At 40.2% G+C, this 19,088-nt stretch overlaps 1 protein-coding gene across 1 annotated transcript in view; it reads left to right on the forward strand.

Moving 5' to 3' along the window:
* The window catches only part of LOC133622132 (neuronal acetylcholine receptor subunit alpha-7-like), a 127,106-nt gene extending 109,145 nt beyond the window's left edge, over positions 1-17,961 (forward strand). Inside the window, exons 7-11 of the mRNA XM_061984681.1 lie at positions 1,612-1,806; positions 4,496-4,582; positions 9,300-9,409; positions 13,070-13,334; positions 13,395-17,961. Of these exons, the coding sequence (XP_061840665.1) occupies positions 1,612-1,806; positions 4,496-4,582; positions 9,300-9,409; positions 13,070-13,334; positions 13,395-13,660 (923 nt within the window). The 3' untranslated portion in view covers positions 13,661-17,961. The remainder of the gene's footprint in view (positions 1-1,611; positions 1,807-4,495; positions 4,583-9,299; positions 9,410-13,069; positions 13,335-13,394) is intronic.
* Positions 17,962-19,088: the final 1,127 nt, after the last annotated feature.

Consider the following 19,088-nt stretch of genomic DNA (forward strand, 5'->3'; position numbering starts at 1 on the left):
AGGGGTTAGTGCGTCTGCCTCACAATACGAAGGTCCTGAGTAGTCGTGAGTTCTATTCCGGCCTCGGGATCTTTCTGTGTGGAGTTTGCATGTTCTCCACGTGACTGCGTGGGTTCCCTCCGGGTACTCCGGCTTCCTCCCACCTCCAAAGACATGCACCTGGGGATAGGTTGATTGGCAACACTAAATTGGCCCTAGTGTGTGGATGTGAGTGTTAACGTTGTCTGTCTATCTGTGTTGGCCCTGCGATGAGTTGGCGACTTGTCCAGAGTGTACCCTACCTTCCGCCCGATTGTAGCTGAGATAGGTTCCAGCTCCCCGCGACCCTGAAGGGAATAAGCGGTAGTAAATGGATGGATGGATGGAAGTCAAATACCAATAAGGCAACAAGAGAAGTATCCTACACGTCTCTTTTGTAAAGTAAATCTGAACAGTTGATATGGGCATCTACATCAACTATATGATTTGCCTGAGAAGCTGGACAGGACAAAAAAAAAAAAGACAGTCCAGTTTAGAAAACTGTTTTATTTTAGATATGTAATCCTCCATGTTAATAGTCCAGGCAAGAGGAAAAAATAAACGATCGCTGCTAACTGTTGCTGCTTGTTGTCACTTCTTCTGCAGCCGAGTAGTCGCAAGAATGATCTCTGGGATCACTACCGCCCTCTACCACCAGGAGGCGGGATTACTGCGAGCCTCAGCCAGTGTTCTTTTGCAGCCGTTTTATGATTGCTCAGCACAAGAAATACGTTACACACATACAGTTGTTGACAAAATACACTGTACATTATATACCTCAGCTAACTAAACTATGGAAATGTATAATATAGCAATACGGTCTCACTGCACAGCAGGCCAGCAGTTAGCCGAGTCATTGCGCAATCCATGGTGAGGCTCAACTCAGTGACGTGCCTCAACTGGCTGCTGACTCACCGCAAGTCTCTTCTCAGTATTTGAACGGCAAATGTGAAAATTCAGCGATTTTGAATAAAAATAATCTAAAACTGGTGAAGTTAAATGGAAAATAACTTTATAGTATAATCACTGGATACATATAACAATTTAATTATTATTTTTTCTTTTTACATTTTTTTTCTTTCCATGATGGCACGTGAGGCCCCGCCTCACCTGCCTCTCCTGACTGCACGTCACTGATGTATATATATATACATATATATATATATATATATATGTATATACATATATGTGTATATATATGTATGAGTGGGAGAGAGCAATATATAAATACGTACGTGTGTATATGTGTGTGTGTATATATATATATATATATATATATATATATATATATATATATATATACATAATAAAGCTGGAGGCCACTTCTGCAGTTCCGATGAGGCAGGAGAGGGTCGTGTTTAACCATCCTGAAGTCCACCACCATCACCTTGGTGTCTTTTATATTGATGCAAATAAGTGTTTTTTTTTTTAGAATGGTGGTGCAAATAGATGCAAAGATGTATTTTCAAATGAGAAGAATTAACTACTTTACATTATATTAGATTAAAAAAAAGATCCAGACTGTAAATGATAAAAGACAAAACAAAGCACTGCTAACTAATACTTCTGTCCTTGTCATGTCTTTGATTGTAGGTGTGCCGGTCAAACGTAATGAGCTGTATTACGACTGTTGCAAAGAACCGTACCCTGATGTGACGTTCACTGTCACCATGCGCCGTAGGACACTTTACTACGGGCTCAACTTGCTCATCCCCTGTGTGCTAATCTCTGGTCTGGCCCTGCTGGTCTTCCTGCTGCCTGCAGATTCTGGAGAGAAGATCTCGCTTGGTATGAACAATAAATGTCACTCATTTACTCAAACAAATCACCAAAGGACAAAAAACTCCTATTTTTCTTGCAAGAATTTCTACAAGACTAGTTGCCCATCAAGAAGAACACTTGTAGGAATGTGTAGATTTCCCATTTAAAACGAAGGACAACCAATTTCCGGTACCTGGAAATCGATATTGGTACTCAACTGTAACATTTTTAAATATAATGTGTTAATAAATCTTAATTTGTTTAATACTAAAATCTAATTTATTTGATGTAATATTTAGAGTGAGCAGATTATAACTGTTCTGTCTTGTTATATTTTGTTTTCCTACAGTTACACTTTAGTTTGTCCTAGGTATGTTGCCATAGTCAGGAAGGCGTCTTTGCCATTAAGTTGAATGTGCCAGTCTTAACGTTTGTTGAGTCCTACAAAGTGTTTATACTACTGTACTTATTACACAGCAGCTGGTTGATGGTGACATTCATCTTAATTGTTGTAATTACCATATTTGGAGGTGTTGAAATCACCATGTAGAATCACTAATGCTAACCGGCAGCATGTATATGGCATATCCAAGCTAGTACATTTAAAAAAAGTGGAACCTTACTTTTGAGTGTTTCCTACGATGCATGTTTCCTCTATTGGCATGTAGAATTACAACATTACTCAGAGGCAGAATACTATGTTTGCCCACCAAGTGTTTTAGTCTGTGCCAAGTCTGCAACCGGACATGACATTAAAGGCCGACTGAAATGCGATTTTCTTATTTAAACGGGATAGCAGGTCCATTTTATGTGTCGTACTTGATCATTTCGCGATATTGCCATATTTTTGCTGAAAGGATTTAGTAGAGAACATCGACGATAAAGTTTGCAACTTTTGGTCGCTGATAAAAAAGCCTTGCCTGTACCGGAAGTAGCAGACTATATGCGCGTGACGTCACAGGTTGCGGAGCTCCTCACATCTGCACATTGTTTACAATCATGGTCACCAGCAGCGAGAGCGATTCGGACCGAGAAAGCTACGATTTCCCCATTAATTTGAGCGAGGATGAAAGATACGTGGATGAGGAAAGTGAGAGTGAAGGACTAGAGGGCAGTGGAAGCGATTCAGATAGGGAAGATGCTGTGAGAGGCGGGTGGGACCTGATATTCAGCTGGGAATGACTAAAACAGTAAATAAACACAAGACATATATATACTCTATTAGCCACAACACAACCAGGCTTATATTTAATATGCCACAAATTAATCCCGCATAACAAATACCTTCCCCCTCCCGTCCATATAACCCGCCAAAACAACTCACACACTCAATCCCACAGCCCAAAGTACCGTTCACCTCCCCAAAGTTCATACAGCACATATATTTCCCCAAAGTCCCCAAAGTTACGTACGTGACATGCACATAGCGGCACGCACGTATGGGCAAGCGATCACATGTTTGGAAGACGCAGCTGCGTACTCACGGTACCGCGTATCCAACTCAAAGTCCTCCTGGTAAGAGTATCTGTTGTCCCAGTTCTCCACAGGCCAATGGTAAAGCTTGACTGTCATCTTCCGGGAATGTAAACAATGAAACACCGGCTGTGTTTGTGTTGCTGCAGCCGGCCGCTAATACACCGCTTCCCACCTACAGCTTTCTTCTTTGCTGTCTCCATTGTTCATTAAACAAATTGCAAAAGATTCACCAACACAGATGTCCAGAATACTGCGGAATTTTGCGATGAAAACAGACGACTTAATAGCTGGCCACAATGGTGTCCCAAAATGTCCTCTACAATCCGTGACGTCACGCGCAGACGTCATCATACCGAGACGTTTTCAGCAGGATATTTCGCGGGAAATTTAAAATTGCACTTTACTAATCTAACCCGGCCGTATTGGCATGTGTTGCAATGTTAAGATTTCATCATTGATATATAAACTATCAGACTGCGTGGTCGGTAGTAGTGGGTTTCAGTAGGCCTTTAAGTGCAACCAAGGCTTCGAAATATTGTAATGTTTTATTTTACGTAAATTGGTTCTCTGTAGTACCGACAAAATTATTTTGGTACGTAATACAATAAAAGCAATTATTGGTGTTCATAGCTGTCAATCACAGACAACTCAGCTTTTTTTCGCGAATGTGTACGTGTGCATGTTTTTTTCCTACTGCTCCGAGTTGGGCTCGAACCGACATCGCTTGAGTGAGAGAACAGCGTACTACTAATGAGCTAAAACACAGACAGTCTTCTGTGAATGCGCCCGGCGTGAATTAATTTTGAAATGTTTGATTTTTTTTGCATTGTTGCTGTTTTGATAAGTAAAATCATGATGGGTTTTTTTCAAACTATGTTTGGGCGAGGGGGATCCCGAAACCCCCTCATCCCCAGCCCCCTCCTTAAGTTAAGTCGGGTCTGTCGGTACCCATCCCTAGGGAGACGAACATGTTGGAACCGAAAAGGGACCAAAACATCTTAAAAAAACAACTGAGCGATCACAACTGATAATAAGTTACTTCACTGAGCAGGTTATTGTCCTATGACTCGGGTTTATACGATCTTTCTAAGGTAGCAGCGTGACCGTTGTACATGTTTTTTCTATAGTTGACTAAAAAATGATCGAATAATCCACCAAGTGACAATTAAGGACTTGCCGGTCTTGTCACTCCATTGGAAATTCAGAAGTCCAGATTTTCAAGTCATGTTCTGTCCTTCAGGCATCACCGTGCTGCTGTCTCTGACTGTCTTCATGTTGCTGGTAGCAGAGATCATGCCTGCCACGTCAGACTCTGTTCCTCTTATTGGTAAGACTTCTACTTGTCACATTTCATTGAGACTCCATGTACTAATTCTTATCCTAGATCCTTTTCAGACGTATGTACGTGTTCAAATTATTGTAATAAAATTCAAATAGCGCCGGCGTTCTTCACACTGATAATCCAGCATTCATTCAAACATTGATGATGGTGATCAAATACATTTTCAGACTGACGAAGACATGGCTGACAATTTGGACCATTACCTTTTTATACCAGTGTGGCCTACACTGTCTTGCTCAAGGACACAATATCAGTGACTGGGAGGGAGGGAGCAGGGTTTGAACCATCAACTTACTATTGCGGTGCTTCTAAATCTCTTGAACTCATTGAGAGAATATGATTTCTATGAGATCTTATGAATTTCTAATGTTACAACTTTAGAGAAAGTCCATATATGGCAACTTGGTTACCTACCGTTGCTAAGTGGAAACCCCGACCCCAAGGTCAAAATGATAGATAGAAAGTGTTTTTAGGATGTAAGACTTGTTTATCTAAACCGCAGTAAAGCAGCAATGGCAAGATTTTGTTGATTTTGGGGAGCTAAAGAACAGTGATGAGCAGTAACAAGCTACATGTACGAGTAGCGATTCCTGTAGCTTAGTTTTTTTTAGACCTATGTAGCGAGGTAGCTTACATCAAAGCTACATGCTACAAAGAGAGAAAAATTACTGGGAATCCAGGGAAAAAAAGTAAATAAAGAGAAAATACAATGACCTGGATGAACGAGAACATCCATACATACGGAGAAAATCCATGATGATTGGTTGGTGTTCGTATGATGAGTCACACTTGTCTAAGGTTAGGGCGAAACATTGCGGACTGGCCAATCAGAGGCAAGATAAGGAAAACCAGGAAGCAAAATCATAACAGAGACGCACTCATGTCACACAATGACGAGAGAGTCGGAGATAGAGGGACGCTTCAAGCTGACGACTCAAAAAAAAAGAAACAAACTTGTACATACATATACACTATACAGTGACCAACGTGCTTGGCCGGAGTTAAGTCTTTGAGCAGTCCTCTTATGAATGTATGTATGTATGTATGTATATATGCTAGGTTCTTATGATCTGTGACAATCAGGAATATGGCGTGGCAGTCGCCTCTAGCCAGTGCGTCCACTCCTGTGGCGCAAAAACAATGGCCAGCAGCTCTCTATTCCCCACATTATAGTCACTTTCTGCGGTTGTGAGGCGACGTGAGAATAAGGCACAACTGATGCATTAACCTAGACAAAAAAATTGCAAAGCAGGATCAGCGTGCTTAAAAATAGTAAACATATAGTAAACAATAGTAAAAATAGTAAAATGCTTTAGTAAACATCTGTGTTAGTGAAGAAACAGCAGCCTCAGCTATTTATATATATATATATATATATATATATATATATATATATATATATATATATATATATATATATATGAAAAAAGATCGAAAATAGACCATTCATCAGCAGTGCGCCTTATAATCCGGTATACACTGTATATATATATATATATATATATATATATATATATATATATATATATATATATATATATATATATATATATATATATATTTATATATATGTACATACAGTGTATACCGTATTTCCGGACCATAGGGCGCACCGGACTATTTTCGATCTTTTTTTCATATATAAGGCGCACCGGATTATAGGGTGCATTAAAGGGGTCATATCATTATTATTTTTTTCTAAATTGAAAACATTTTCTTGTGGTCTACATAACATGTAATGGTGGTTCTTTGGTCAAAATGTTGCATAGATTATGTTTTACAGATCATCTTTAAGCCGCTTTCTGACAGTCGCTTCCGGATGCACCGATTAGTGGGCGGTCTTATTTACGTGACTCACCCTCGGCAGCGTCTTCTCCCCGTCATCTTTGTTGTAGCGGTGTAGCGTGCAAGGACGGGAGTGGAAGAAGTGTCAAAAGATGGAGCTAACTGTTTTAATGACAGACTTTACTTAAATCAATAACGGAGCAGCATCTCCTCACCCGGAAACAACAATACCAGAAATGTGTCCCGTGAAAAAACGTCCGACTGGAACTCTAACAACTAAAGTTCCTTGGGTGAATAATGTAAACTCACTATACCGGTATGTTTTAGCGCTTTCATGGCGAGTTTACTGACAGATATACAAACCCCGTTTCCATATGAGTTGGGAAAGTGTGTTAGATGTAAATATAAACGGAATACATCCATCCATCCATTTTCTACCGCGTATTCCCTTTTGGGGTCGCGGGGGGCGCTGGAGCCTATCTCAGCTACAATCGGGCGGAAGGCGGGGTACACCCTGGACAAGTCGCAACCTCATCGCAGGGCCAACACAGATACACAGACAACATTCACACTCACATCCACACACTAGGGCCAATTTAGTGTTGCCAATCAACCTATCCCCAGGTGCATGTCTTTGGAATACAATGATTTGCAAATCCTTTTCAACCCATATTCAATTGAATGCACTACAAAGACAAGATATTTGATGTTCAAACTCATAAACTTTATTTATTTTTTGCAAATAATAATTAACTTAGAATTTCATGGCTGCAACACGTGCCAAAGTAGTTGGGAAATGGCATGTTCACCACTGTGTTACATCACCTTTTCTTTTAACAACACTCAATAAACGATTGTGAACTGAGGAAACTAATTGTTGAAGCTTTGAAAGTGGAATTCTTTCCCATTCTTGTTTTATGTAGAGCTTCAGTCGTTCAACAGTCCGGGGTCTCCGCTGTCGTATTTTACATTTTCAAAGGGAGGCAGGTCTGGACTGCAGGCGGGTCAGGAAAGTACCCACACTCTTTTTTTACCATGCCACGCTGTTGTAACACATGCTGAATGTGGCTTGGCATTGTCTTGCTGAAATAAGCAGGGGCGTCCATAAAAAAGACGGTGCTTAGATGGCAACATATGTTGTTCCAAAACCTTTCAGCATTAATGGTGCCTTCACAGATGTGTAAGTTACCCTTGCCTTGGGCACTAATGCATCCCCATACCATCACAGATGCTGGCTTTTGAACTTTGCGTCGATAACAGTCTGGATGGTTTGCTTCCCCTTTGGTCCGCATGACACGATGTCGAATATTTCCAAAAACAATTTGAAGTGTGGTCTCGTCAGACCACAGAACACTTTTCCACTTTGCATCAATCCATCTTAGATGATCTCGGGCCCAGAGAAGCCGGCGGCGTTTCTGGATGTTGTTGATAAATGGCTTTCGCTTTGCATCGTAGAGTTTTAACTTGCACTTACAGATGTAGCGACAAACTGTATTTAGTGACTGTGGTTTTCTGAAGTGTTCCAGAGCCCATGTGGTGATATCCTTTGGAGATTGATATCGGTTTTTGATACAGTGCCGTCTGAGGGATCGAAGGTCATGGTCATTCAATGTTGTTTTCCGGCCATGCCGCTTACGTGGAGTGATTTCTCCAGATTCTCTGAACCTTTTGATGATAATATGGACCGTAGATGTTGAAATCCCTAAATTTCTTGCATTTACACTTTGAGAAACATTGTTCTTAAACTGTTTGACTATTTGCTCACGCAGTTGTGGACAAAGGGGTGTACCTTGCCCCATCCTTTCTTTCACAAGAAAGGATGGGGCAAGGTACACCCCTTGGGAAGCTGTTTTTATACCCAATCATGGCACCCACCTAGTCCCAATTAGCCTGCACACCTTTGGGATGTTCCAAATAAATGTTTGATGAGCATTCCTCAACTTTATCAGTATTTATTGCCACCTTTCCCAACTTCTTTGTCACGTGTTGCCGGCATCAAATTCTAAAGTTAATGATTATTTGCAAAAAAAAAAAAGTTTATCAGTTTGAACATCAAATATGTTGTCTTTGTAGCATATTCAACTGAATATGCGTTGAAAATGATTTGCAAATCATTGTATTCCGTTTATATTTACATCTAACACAATTTCCCAACTCATATGGAAACAGGGTTTGTAAGTAAGAACTTTACACTACTTTATATTAGAAATGGCAACAGTGGAGGATAAATGTCCCATAACAAGAAGATAGAGGAAAAGAAGAGGCTTTTCGACTACAGTGTCGGCACGGACTACAAAGGCGGATGCGCGCAATTTTTCCGTATTTATGCAGATCCCAAATACAGATCAGCAGGTACCAGAAGGATAGAAAAGTGGCTTTTGCATAATATTGCAAACCAAAACACCAAATAATACGTCTTATCTTATACACACACCATAATAATACTTGTATGTTGAAGCACAGTACAATCCAGTTTCATAGCTTACCAAAGTCGTACAAAATAATGTTGATACATTTTTGAGCGCCGTGTGTAACGTTCTATATTTTCAATGGAACATATGAACATTGGTGTTGTTTACTAGAGTCATATTGCAGTCTACACCTATATCTTATGTTTGACTCCCATCTACTGGTCACACTTATCATTACACCTTGTACAAAATAAAATTGCTTCGAGGTCGGTAAGCAAAACCGGAATTATTCCATACATTAGGCGCACCGGGTTATAAGACACACTGTCGAGTTTTGCGGGGGAAAAAGGGTTTTATAGTTCGGAAAATATGGTATATACATTCTGTATATTTAAGTATTCCATCACTGTATGTTTGTGGATCATATTTCATATTATATAATTAATATATTCCACCTCTCATACTATATGTATTTTCTATCATAATTTACTGACTTTCTTTTGCAGCTCAGTACTTTGCCAGTACAATGATGATCGTGGGTTTATCCGTGGTCGTGACGGTTCTCGTTCTACAGTTCCACCACCATGACCCTCAGGGAGGCAAAATGCCCAAATGGGTACGTGATCAATATTTGTTGTTCATGGGTTGATTGACAGGTGCGTCAAATTCAATCGCACAGGGGGTTGAAATTAAAAACCCAATTTAAGACAGGATTAATGTTTATTAGTGAGGCAAAAAAAAGTCCATCTGGTCCAGAAAAAACATATTCCTGGTCAAGCGAGTCCTTCCAAAATAGGGGTGGGAATCCAGGGGATAACAATATAGCGGCAATATACTCTACCAACCGAGCGGTATAGCTCGGTTGGTAGAGTGGCCGTGCCATCAACTTGAGGGTTGCAGGTTCGATCCCCGCTTCCCCCATCCTAGTCACTGCCGTTGTGTCCTTGGGCAAGACACTTTATCCACCTGCTCCCAGTGCCACCCACACTGGTTTAAATGTAACTTAGATATTGGGTTTCACTATGTAAAGCGCTTTGAGTCACTAGAGAAAAAGCGCTATATAAATATAATTCACTTCACTTGTTATTGGGCAATAACAAAGCCATCGAGAGAGGTTAGAGTGGAGCTAACAGTTAACAAGAGGAAGTTTTGTCCACTATAATTATTCATCTTGGGTTGGGGTTACAGATTAGAACAGACAGCATTTCTACAGTCTTGTACAATGATTAGACACAGCCACAACACACATCATGTCTTACCCATACAGTCAAACATTGAGAATTAAAGCCACACATGGAGTGTTTTCTCCAGGCAGAGCAAAGATCAAAAAGAAAAAGAAACTGAGCGAACCTAAAATTATGTATTTAAATATGTATTTGCTACAGTATTCTAACACAGGTATTTGGGATTCAATCTATTCTGCCTATAAAGCCCCCTAAAACCTCCACCAAGGTTGTATGTATATGCTGTAAGTCAAGATGTTATGTAGTAACAGGCTCATTCATAATAACGTTTAATATTTACCATAATTTGGTCATTTTAAGCATTACGTAACTTCTTTCCTGGGCACATTGATTTCACAGAGCGCATAGCAACAAACGCTACTTCCGTCAACAACAATAACAACAACAACAACAACTAACAGTAATCATGGCAGACTTTGTGAGAACCACATTTGGGACAAATGAATAGGTTTTATCCGGCTTGCGTGACTAGTTTGCCTAGTGTTCCCGAGCGCGGCCATCGGTGCTGCTCACCGCTCCCCTCACCTCCCAGGGGGTGACACAAGGGGATGGGTCAAATGCAGAGGTTAATTTCACCACACCTAGTGTGTGTGTGACTATCAGTGGTACTTTAACTTTTAACTTTATAAAAATTAGCTGTATTTTTTCCCCAACAATATAAACTGCTCTTCTAAATGTGTCCATTGGATGTCACAATAGCAATTCTGTTAGGCAAGCAAACTGTTTATACAGGGGCCAAGCAAGAGGGGGACTGTTGCTCCTCCTCCTCGACCCACATGTGTCAAGACTTGGTCCTTGGGGTTTGTTTTCCCGGAAGGCAACGGAAAGTTGGCGCGGGCAAGACGTGAATGGGAGTACATGATTTAATAATGACTATAAAAAGGAATAAACAAAAAGCGCGCACAAGGCGGAAGTACACAAATGTGGCTAATGAAACAAAACTTGCACAAAGGCAGAAACTATGAACAATGAAACAAAAACACTAACTGTGGCATTAATAAACAAAAACTTACTTGGCATGGACTATGAAGCAAGCAGCGTGAACTGAGCATGAAACTGTAAACATGGCATGAAGCAGAGTGATGTCGCCAGAAAGACAGCCTGGCAACTCGAAGCTTAAATAATAGTGACATGATTAGTGACAGCAGGTGCGTGACTCAAAATGTGAAAACGTGAGACAGGTGCGTGACATGAGGATGTGAACCAGGTGAAACTAATGGTTGCTATGATGACAAAACAAACAAAAGTGCACAAAAAGTCCAAAAACAAAACCCAACATGACTAAAACAAAACATGATCACACGGACATGACAACATGTAACTTAAAACCTGCCGTTGTCTTCTGCTTTGAACACATCGTCCTTTGGCACCCTCGTTGCCCCAAAATGTCTCTGTCAAACACGAGAAAAGTGAACTTAACCCTTTTGAATAGTTTTTACCTCCGTTTCGTATCAATCTATCAATCAATCAAAGTTTAATTATATAGCCCTAAATCACACGTGTCTCAAAGGGCTGCACAAGCCACAACGACATCCTCGGCTCAGATCCCACATCAGGGCAAGGAAATACTCAACCCAATGGGATACAATGAGAAACCTTGGAGGGGACCACAGATGTGGGGCCTCCCCGCCTCCTCTGGGCGACCGGTGCAATGGACGTCGAGTGGATCTAGTTAATAGTGTGAGAGTCCAGTCCATAGTGGGGCCAGCAGGGGATCATCTTGAGTGGAGACAAGTCAGCAGCGCAGAGACGTCCCCAACTGATGCACAGATGAGTGGTCCACCAGCTAGCGTGTCATCTGCGGTCCCCTAATCTGTGCCCCCCCCCTCCACGAAGGAGAGAGGGCAGAGCAGAAAGGAGGCGGCAGATCAACTGGTCTAAAAGGGGGGTCTATTTAAAGGCTAGAGTATACAAATGAGTTTTAAGATGGGACTTAAATGCTTCTACTGAGGTAGCATCTCTGTTACCGGGAGGGCATTCCATAGTACTGGAGCCCACATAGAAAACGCTCTATAGCCCGCAGACTTTTTTTGGGCTCTGGGAATCACTAATAAGCCGCAGTTCTTAGAACGCAGATTTCTTGCCGGGACATATGGTACGATACAATCAGCAAGATAGGATGGAGCTAGACCATTGTCTACGTAAGTAGTAAAACCTTAAAGTCACATCTTTAGTGCACAGGAAGCCAGGCGTAATATGATCAAACTTTCTTCTTCTTGTCAAAAGTCTAGCTGCCACATTTGTACCATTTTCTTACGGTTTGTTGAGTTGGCTCTGGATTGATAGGTGGACATGACAAAAGAGGTATTTGATACCTAGAAGAGTTTACATGTTGTGTTTCTCTTCAATCCCAGAAAGACTGTGACTTAAAGTTTAATCCTGGCTTTGTAGATACACTGAAGCTCATTGTGTTTTTGAAACTGCACCAATTTCCTCAGAATTTTCAACAAGTTTGAAGTGTTTTTGTCCAGAGGAATACTTGTGATTTGTATGTTTTCAGAATGTGCTTGTTCTATTTTTAGCCAAAGTAAAACAAAGAAAACAACCTGAAGTTGCCTTTATTATTAGGTTATCATGCTATGATTTTACCATTCCGGCCCACTTGGGAATGGATTTTCCTCCATGCGGCCCCTGAGCTAAAATGAGTTAGACACCCTTGTACTAAACGATTATTTATAATCTGGCATTAACATTTACAAATTCAGAGGCAACTCTATGAGAGCAAGGCACTGTGTTACTAAAAATAGTTCCTGTGTCAGCTCTTACATAGTTTGGTTAATATGCAGGTCACGACATGTAAATGGAGTGTTGTTGGACGTTTTTTTTTTAGACTGTTTTATCGGTGGGATAGGTAAATCCCAATTACCTGCAATGTTAGGTGCCTCTTGGTAGTGTTTTTTTAAAGAACGCAACATAAAGAGAAAAACATATGTGTTCTTGTATTGTGAATTCCCAGGTGATGACCATTCTTGGCCAGGTTGTAGCTAACCTCTGTTTTCTGTTCCCTTTTGTGTCACTCTGCCCACGTCCAGGTTCGAGTCATCCTCCTCAACTGGTGTGCTTGGTTCCTGCGCATGAAGAAGCCTGGGAAGGACGTCAAAAGAACAGCTCAATCCAGCAGTTGCTCAGCATACAAGTACCCTCACAACTCTCCGCACCATCACAGCAGCAACAGCATGCAGATGAGCGCCACAGCCGGCCAGGCGTCCACTCAGTCCACCCTTAATGGGAACATGAAGCTGTACCTGGGATACATGGGAACAGACAACCCTTCTTTCCCACCCGCCACCGATTCGGGTGTGCTGATGTGTGGCGGCGGCGGTGGAGGCGGCGACAGATCCGCTGGTTTGTCCCAAGGTGACATCCACTCGGAGCAAACGCGGACTTTGTTGCACGAGAGACTCCCGGAAATTTCCCAGATCCTAGAGGAAGTGCAGTTCATCGCCAGGCGCTTCCGAGAGCAGGACGAGGGAGAGGCCATCTGTAGCGAGTGGAAGTTCGCAGCCGCGGTGGTTGATCGTTTATGCCTGGTGGCTTTTTCACTCTTTTCCATCATTTGCACCTTCACCATCCTCATGTCTGCCCCCAACTTCATCGAGGCCGTGTCCAAAGACTTCACATGAAGCAAATGATCGTCATCTCATGTTGAACGTTCAGGCCGTATGACTGAAGCCCTGCAAGATCTCTTCCATACTTCACCTTCAATCAATCAATCAAAGTTTATTTATACAGCCATAATCACAAGTGTCTCAAAGGGCTGCACAAGCCACAACGACATCCTCGGCTCAGATCCTTGCCTGTGGATGTTCTCGTTCATCGGGTCTGTGGATGTTCTCGTTCATCAGGTCTGTGGATGTTCTCGTTCATCAGGTCTGTGGATGTTCTCGTTCATCAGGTCTGTGAATGTTCTCGTTCATCAGGTCTGTGGATGTTCTCGTTCATCAGGTCTGTGAATGTTCTCGTTCATCAGGTCTGTGAATGTTCTCGTTCATCAGGTCTGTGGATGTTCTCGTTCATCAGGTCTGTGAATGTTCTCGTTCATCAGGTCTGTGGATGTTCTCGTTCATCAGGTCTGTGGATGTTCTCGTTCATCAGGTCGTCGCATTCTCCGTGCATTCAGTCGATCACAGCTGGACTGTTCTGTTTGTCTCAGAAGATGTTTCACCTCTCACCTGAGCAGACTTCATCAGTTCATGCTCATGACTTAAATTGGTCAGAGCCAGTGTCAGGGCCCAAACTCTTTATCCTCAAGCAGGAGGAGGGGTACATGCCAAGGCAAGAAAAGGTTTGTGGTCTAAAATGTTGTAGCTATGGTAAGATACAGAGAAGTGACACTTCTGTCAGCACAACAACAGTCATTAAATGGCATTCCTCCTCCTTATTATTGTTTGGAAAAACAATTACGGTTAAGAGACCTCAACCAGCACAACAACAGTTGTTGGAATGCAATCACCGTCCTTAGCATTCTATGTATTAATAGCACAAAAGGAGCATCAGGAAATGGAATGTTCCTAACTCCTGCTTTTTGTTGAATGCCAAATTTTAGTCTGTTAGGAATAGTTGAACTGGCAGTGTTGTATGTGTTGAGCAGTGGTTTTTCAACCTTGACATAGATGGCTTCAATCACTCCCCTTTCATTTCATCTTCTCTGTCCAGAATCTGTAAATTTGTTTGTCCTTTCTTCTTTCTTTTCTTCAAATGATTTAATTTAAAGGTGCCATATGTAGACATTTCATGTGAACTCATCATTAAATTAACCTGACTCTTGCCAGACCCTTGTAGTTCGCTGAGCTCCACACAACGGTCTGGGCTCGAAGGCATTGCAAACTCCTTCCAGATAGCAACAAATAATGAACCAATCAGGATGGCTGGGCGGGATTTCATAGATGTGACGTAACGCCGAAGCGACTGTTTGATTCAAACAACTATGGCGACACACAGCGTCATGTGCTGACATTGATTCTGCTATCGCAACTGTTTTGTCGAATCAAATGAATATTAATTCTTTAAAAGATGAACAGAGAACGGTTTTGAAGGCATTTATTGGTGGCAAGGATGTTTTGGCTCTTCTTCCGACCGGGTTTGGATTTCCCACGCTCTCATCAGTGTCACGGGTTGATTTCGATGTGAGTGGTTGAAGTAGCACGTCATTCAAGATAACGGACAAGTGGTTTATCCAATCACATACAAATATTTTTTTTACAAGGCCCCGCCTTCTGAAATACATCTCCTATTGAGAACTCCCAGATTATTGTGTGGAGCTCAGCGAACGACAAGGATCTGGCGAAAGTCAGGTTATCATAAAATGGCCCTGATATGTCAAAAGGCATTAATAAATCATGTTCTTTTCGAATACCTTTATAACTGATAACAGTAGTTCAGCCGGGATATGCTCATTTCAAAATTAGATTTACAGCCCCGAAATCTTGTTATTGTTTTCATTTCGATGCTCCGCCCTCCCCCGTTTCACCACTTAGAAAGTCTGTGAGTGTGTCACATCCAGGTTGCCAGTTACGCACCGCCACCTTCGTCTGGCTACTGCCACTGGTAAAGTTACTAAACATGTCAGACCTTAGTAAACCTAAAATGCCTCGTTACGATTCTCAATTCATGACAAAACCAGGAACAAAACGAGGATTTGTTTCGGGGATGTCTTTGAAAGATGGAGACCATTGAAGGCGCAGAAGATTTTTTCCTCTGACGCCAAACTTGCTAATTTCCTCCTTGATAGGTAAGTAAGGCATGTACGTTTTCTTTATACTTGTAATAAATGGAAATGGACATTTCATATGTAAAATATATTGTCCAATACGGTCTATGATCTTGTCTAACAAAGCTAGTATGTTCGTGCAACGAATGCTTAGCATGCTAGCCCGGTCAATGACACATCGACATACAGGCTAACGGGGGAAATATATGCCTGTTAGTCTGTATGTCGATGTGTCATCCAACTGACAAATAAAACGTGTGGATATGGGTAGTGTCAGTTCCTATTTCCTTGTCAATATGCTGATACGCTGAGGAAATGCGTTCCAATATTAACACGGCTAATTACGGTTTCTGGTACTGTATGTGCATCAGGCACATATGGGTGGTATTTGCTTGGCACAATATAATGCATTACATGTAATGATTTTCTACTTTGTGTATGGTAGTAGGCTATATGATTTATGCGTAACGTGGTTTATGCGTAACGTGGGTTGGCTCATAGAATTGCACTCTGCACTGAAAGATTGTGATGTGCATACATGGAAGAGAATGCAGTGCGTCATTTTGGCGGTAATTTTAGTGTTGGCCTTGGCTTGCCATCAAAGTAGGCCTATGCGATATATGATATACTATATATTAATATTTATAATTATTTCGATGGTGGTCCGTGCGGTCAAACTAGACATTTTAGCAGGGTAATGCCAACAATCTGTCCCGACTAAATTATTGCTGGATAACTTTACAAATACATTTGGCTAATCGACATCAGTAAAATGTGGCATAATTACTTAGTAAACCATCTTACAAGAAGCATAAACAAGAGAAACCTACAGCGTAGGACTCGTCGATTACCATTTGAAGTTCCTTGGATTCGTATTCGGGTGCGTATCTGGCAACCTCAGTCATGGAGAATGGGAGGGCACTACAGAATTTTGACCGTGATTGCAGTACCATTTCTGACTACATGACTACATAAGGCACCTTTAACTTCATTCACTGGGCAAAGTCCTACTGGGATTAAGAATCTATTTGTTTTCCTTGCCCACTTTGTTCTTGTTCTTTCTAGAACTGGTTGGAGTTTATTTTTATTTTTTATATTTATAAAACTGCTCGGATTAAAGAAACGTCTTCTCAAACAACCTGAACAGTCCAGTAGTGATCGACTGAATGCCCTGAGAATACTTCACACAATTTTCCTTTACAGTCCTACCTCGGTTTTTCTCCTGGATATGTTCCAAAAAAAGTCAGTTGGAAACCAAATTGTGTAAAGACTAAAAGCATTCTTTTTTTTTTTTTTACATAAGGAATAATATAAATCTAATTAATTTGGTAAATAAGAAATAATGTAAAGCGAATTATTTCGATCCAGAAACCTAAAAATATGAACAAAAATAATGTAGTTTCTCCCATCAGAAGGTTGGTTAAGAACGGAGTAAGAAGCAAAGAGTCAAGATGGGCGAACACACGTCTACACAAACTACTGCTCGTTAGTGTTATGTCTAAGTGTTTTTATAGAAATAAGGGGAAACAACTACAAAAGTACACTTCATTCACTAACCGCGTTATAACAAAGATCAGTTAGGATAATACATAAAGTTGGATATAGGGAACATTCAAACCCTTTGCTTTTTTAATCAAAATGATTGAAATTCAATTATTGATGCATTTGCAAACAGTTAAAGTTATGTACCAGACAAACTATAAACTGCTACTCAAAAACAATTCTTATCAACAAAAGAACTCAAAACCCAAAGTGTTTACAAAGTACTAGAAGAATAATAATGATAAACATCTTGAACCATATTTAAAAAAAAAAAAAGTGATTTATTTAATTATGTGAATCACAGTTTACTTAACTATTTATTCAGTGCAACTTAATTATTAATATTATTTATGTTACAGATCAGCTTTGCTTTTTCCTACTTCTTTTTGGAAAGGATGTAATGAGAAATTGGAAATGTGTGATGAACCATATTGTAGCTGTATGCATGTTCTAAATAAACTGACATCATTACCAAGATATGAGGAGGATGATTAACAATTATGACGCTCAGTGAAGCCCAAAGAGATGTGGGTCCAAATATGTAGGCCAGAGTCTATAGCAAAAAAACTAATATATAATAAACTAACATATATATATATATATATATATATATATATATGTCTTAATAAGGTTATCCAAAAAATAGTGCTCGATACCGTAGTAGAGCGCAATATATGTTTGTGTGGGGAAAAAAAATCACAAGACTATTTCATCTATACAGGCCTGTTTCATGAGGGGGGTACCCTCAATCGTCAGGAGATTGAAAATCTCCTGACGATTGAGGGTACCCCCCTCATAAAACAGGCCTGTAGAGATGAAATAGTCTTGTGATTTTTTTTCCCCACACATACATATATATATATATATATATATATATATATATCCCATCCATCCATCCATTTTCTACCGCTTATTCCCTTTGGGGTCGCGGGGGGCGCTGGAGCCTATCTCAGCTACAATCGGGCGGAAGGCGGGGTACACCCTGGACAAGTCGCCATCTCATCACAGGGCCTATATATATATATATATATATATATATATATATATATATATATATATATATATATATATATATATATATATATACCGGTATATATATATGTATGTATATAGTTTGGACACACCTTCTCATTCAGTGCATTGTCTTTATTTACATTGTAGATTGTCACTGAAGGCATCAAATCTATGAATGAACACATGTGGAGTCACATGTGAAATAACTGAAAACATGTTTTATATTCTAGTTTCTTCAACACAGCCACCCTTTGCTCTGATTACTGCTTTGCACACTCTTGGCATTCTCTCGATGAGCTTCGAGCACACCTGTGAAGTGAAAACCCTCTCACCTCTTGAAACGCTGTATTTTATGAGGGGGGTACCCTCAATCGTCAAGAGATTTTCAATCTCCTGACGATTGAGGGTACCCCCCTCATGAAACAGGCCTGTAGAGATGAAATAGTCTTGTGATTTTTTTTCCCCACACATACATATATATATATATATATATATATATATATATATAATAGACTAATATATATATATATATATATATATATATATATATATATATATATATATATATATATATATATATATATATATATATATATATATACCGGTATATATATATGTATGTATATTGAATGAGGTGTGTCCAAACTTTTGGCGTGTACTATATATATATATATATATATATATATATATATATATATAATTTAAATTAAAAAAAAAATATATATAAATGTATATATATATATATATATATCCATCCATCCATTTTCTGCCGCGTATTCCCTTTG

The sequence above is a fragment of the Nerophis lumbriciformis genome, linkage group LG25 (genome assembly GCF_033978685.3).
Source record: "Nerophis lumbriciformis linkage group LG25, RoL_Nlum_v2.1, whole genome shotgun sequence".
Classification (NCBI taxonomy): domain Eukaryota; kingdom Metazoa; phylum Chordata; class Actinopteri; order Syngnathiformes; family Syngnathidae; genus Nerophis; species Nerophis lumbriciformis.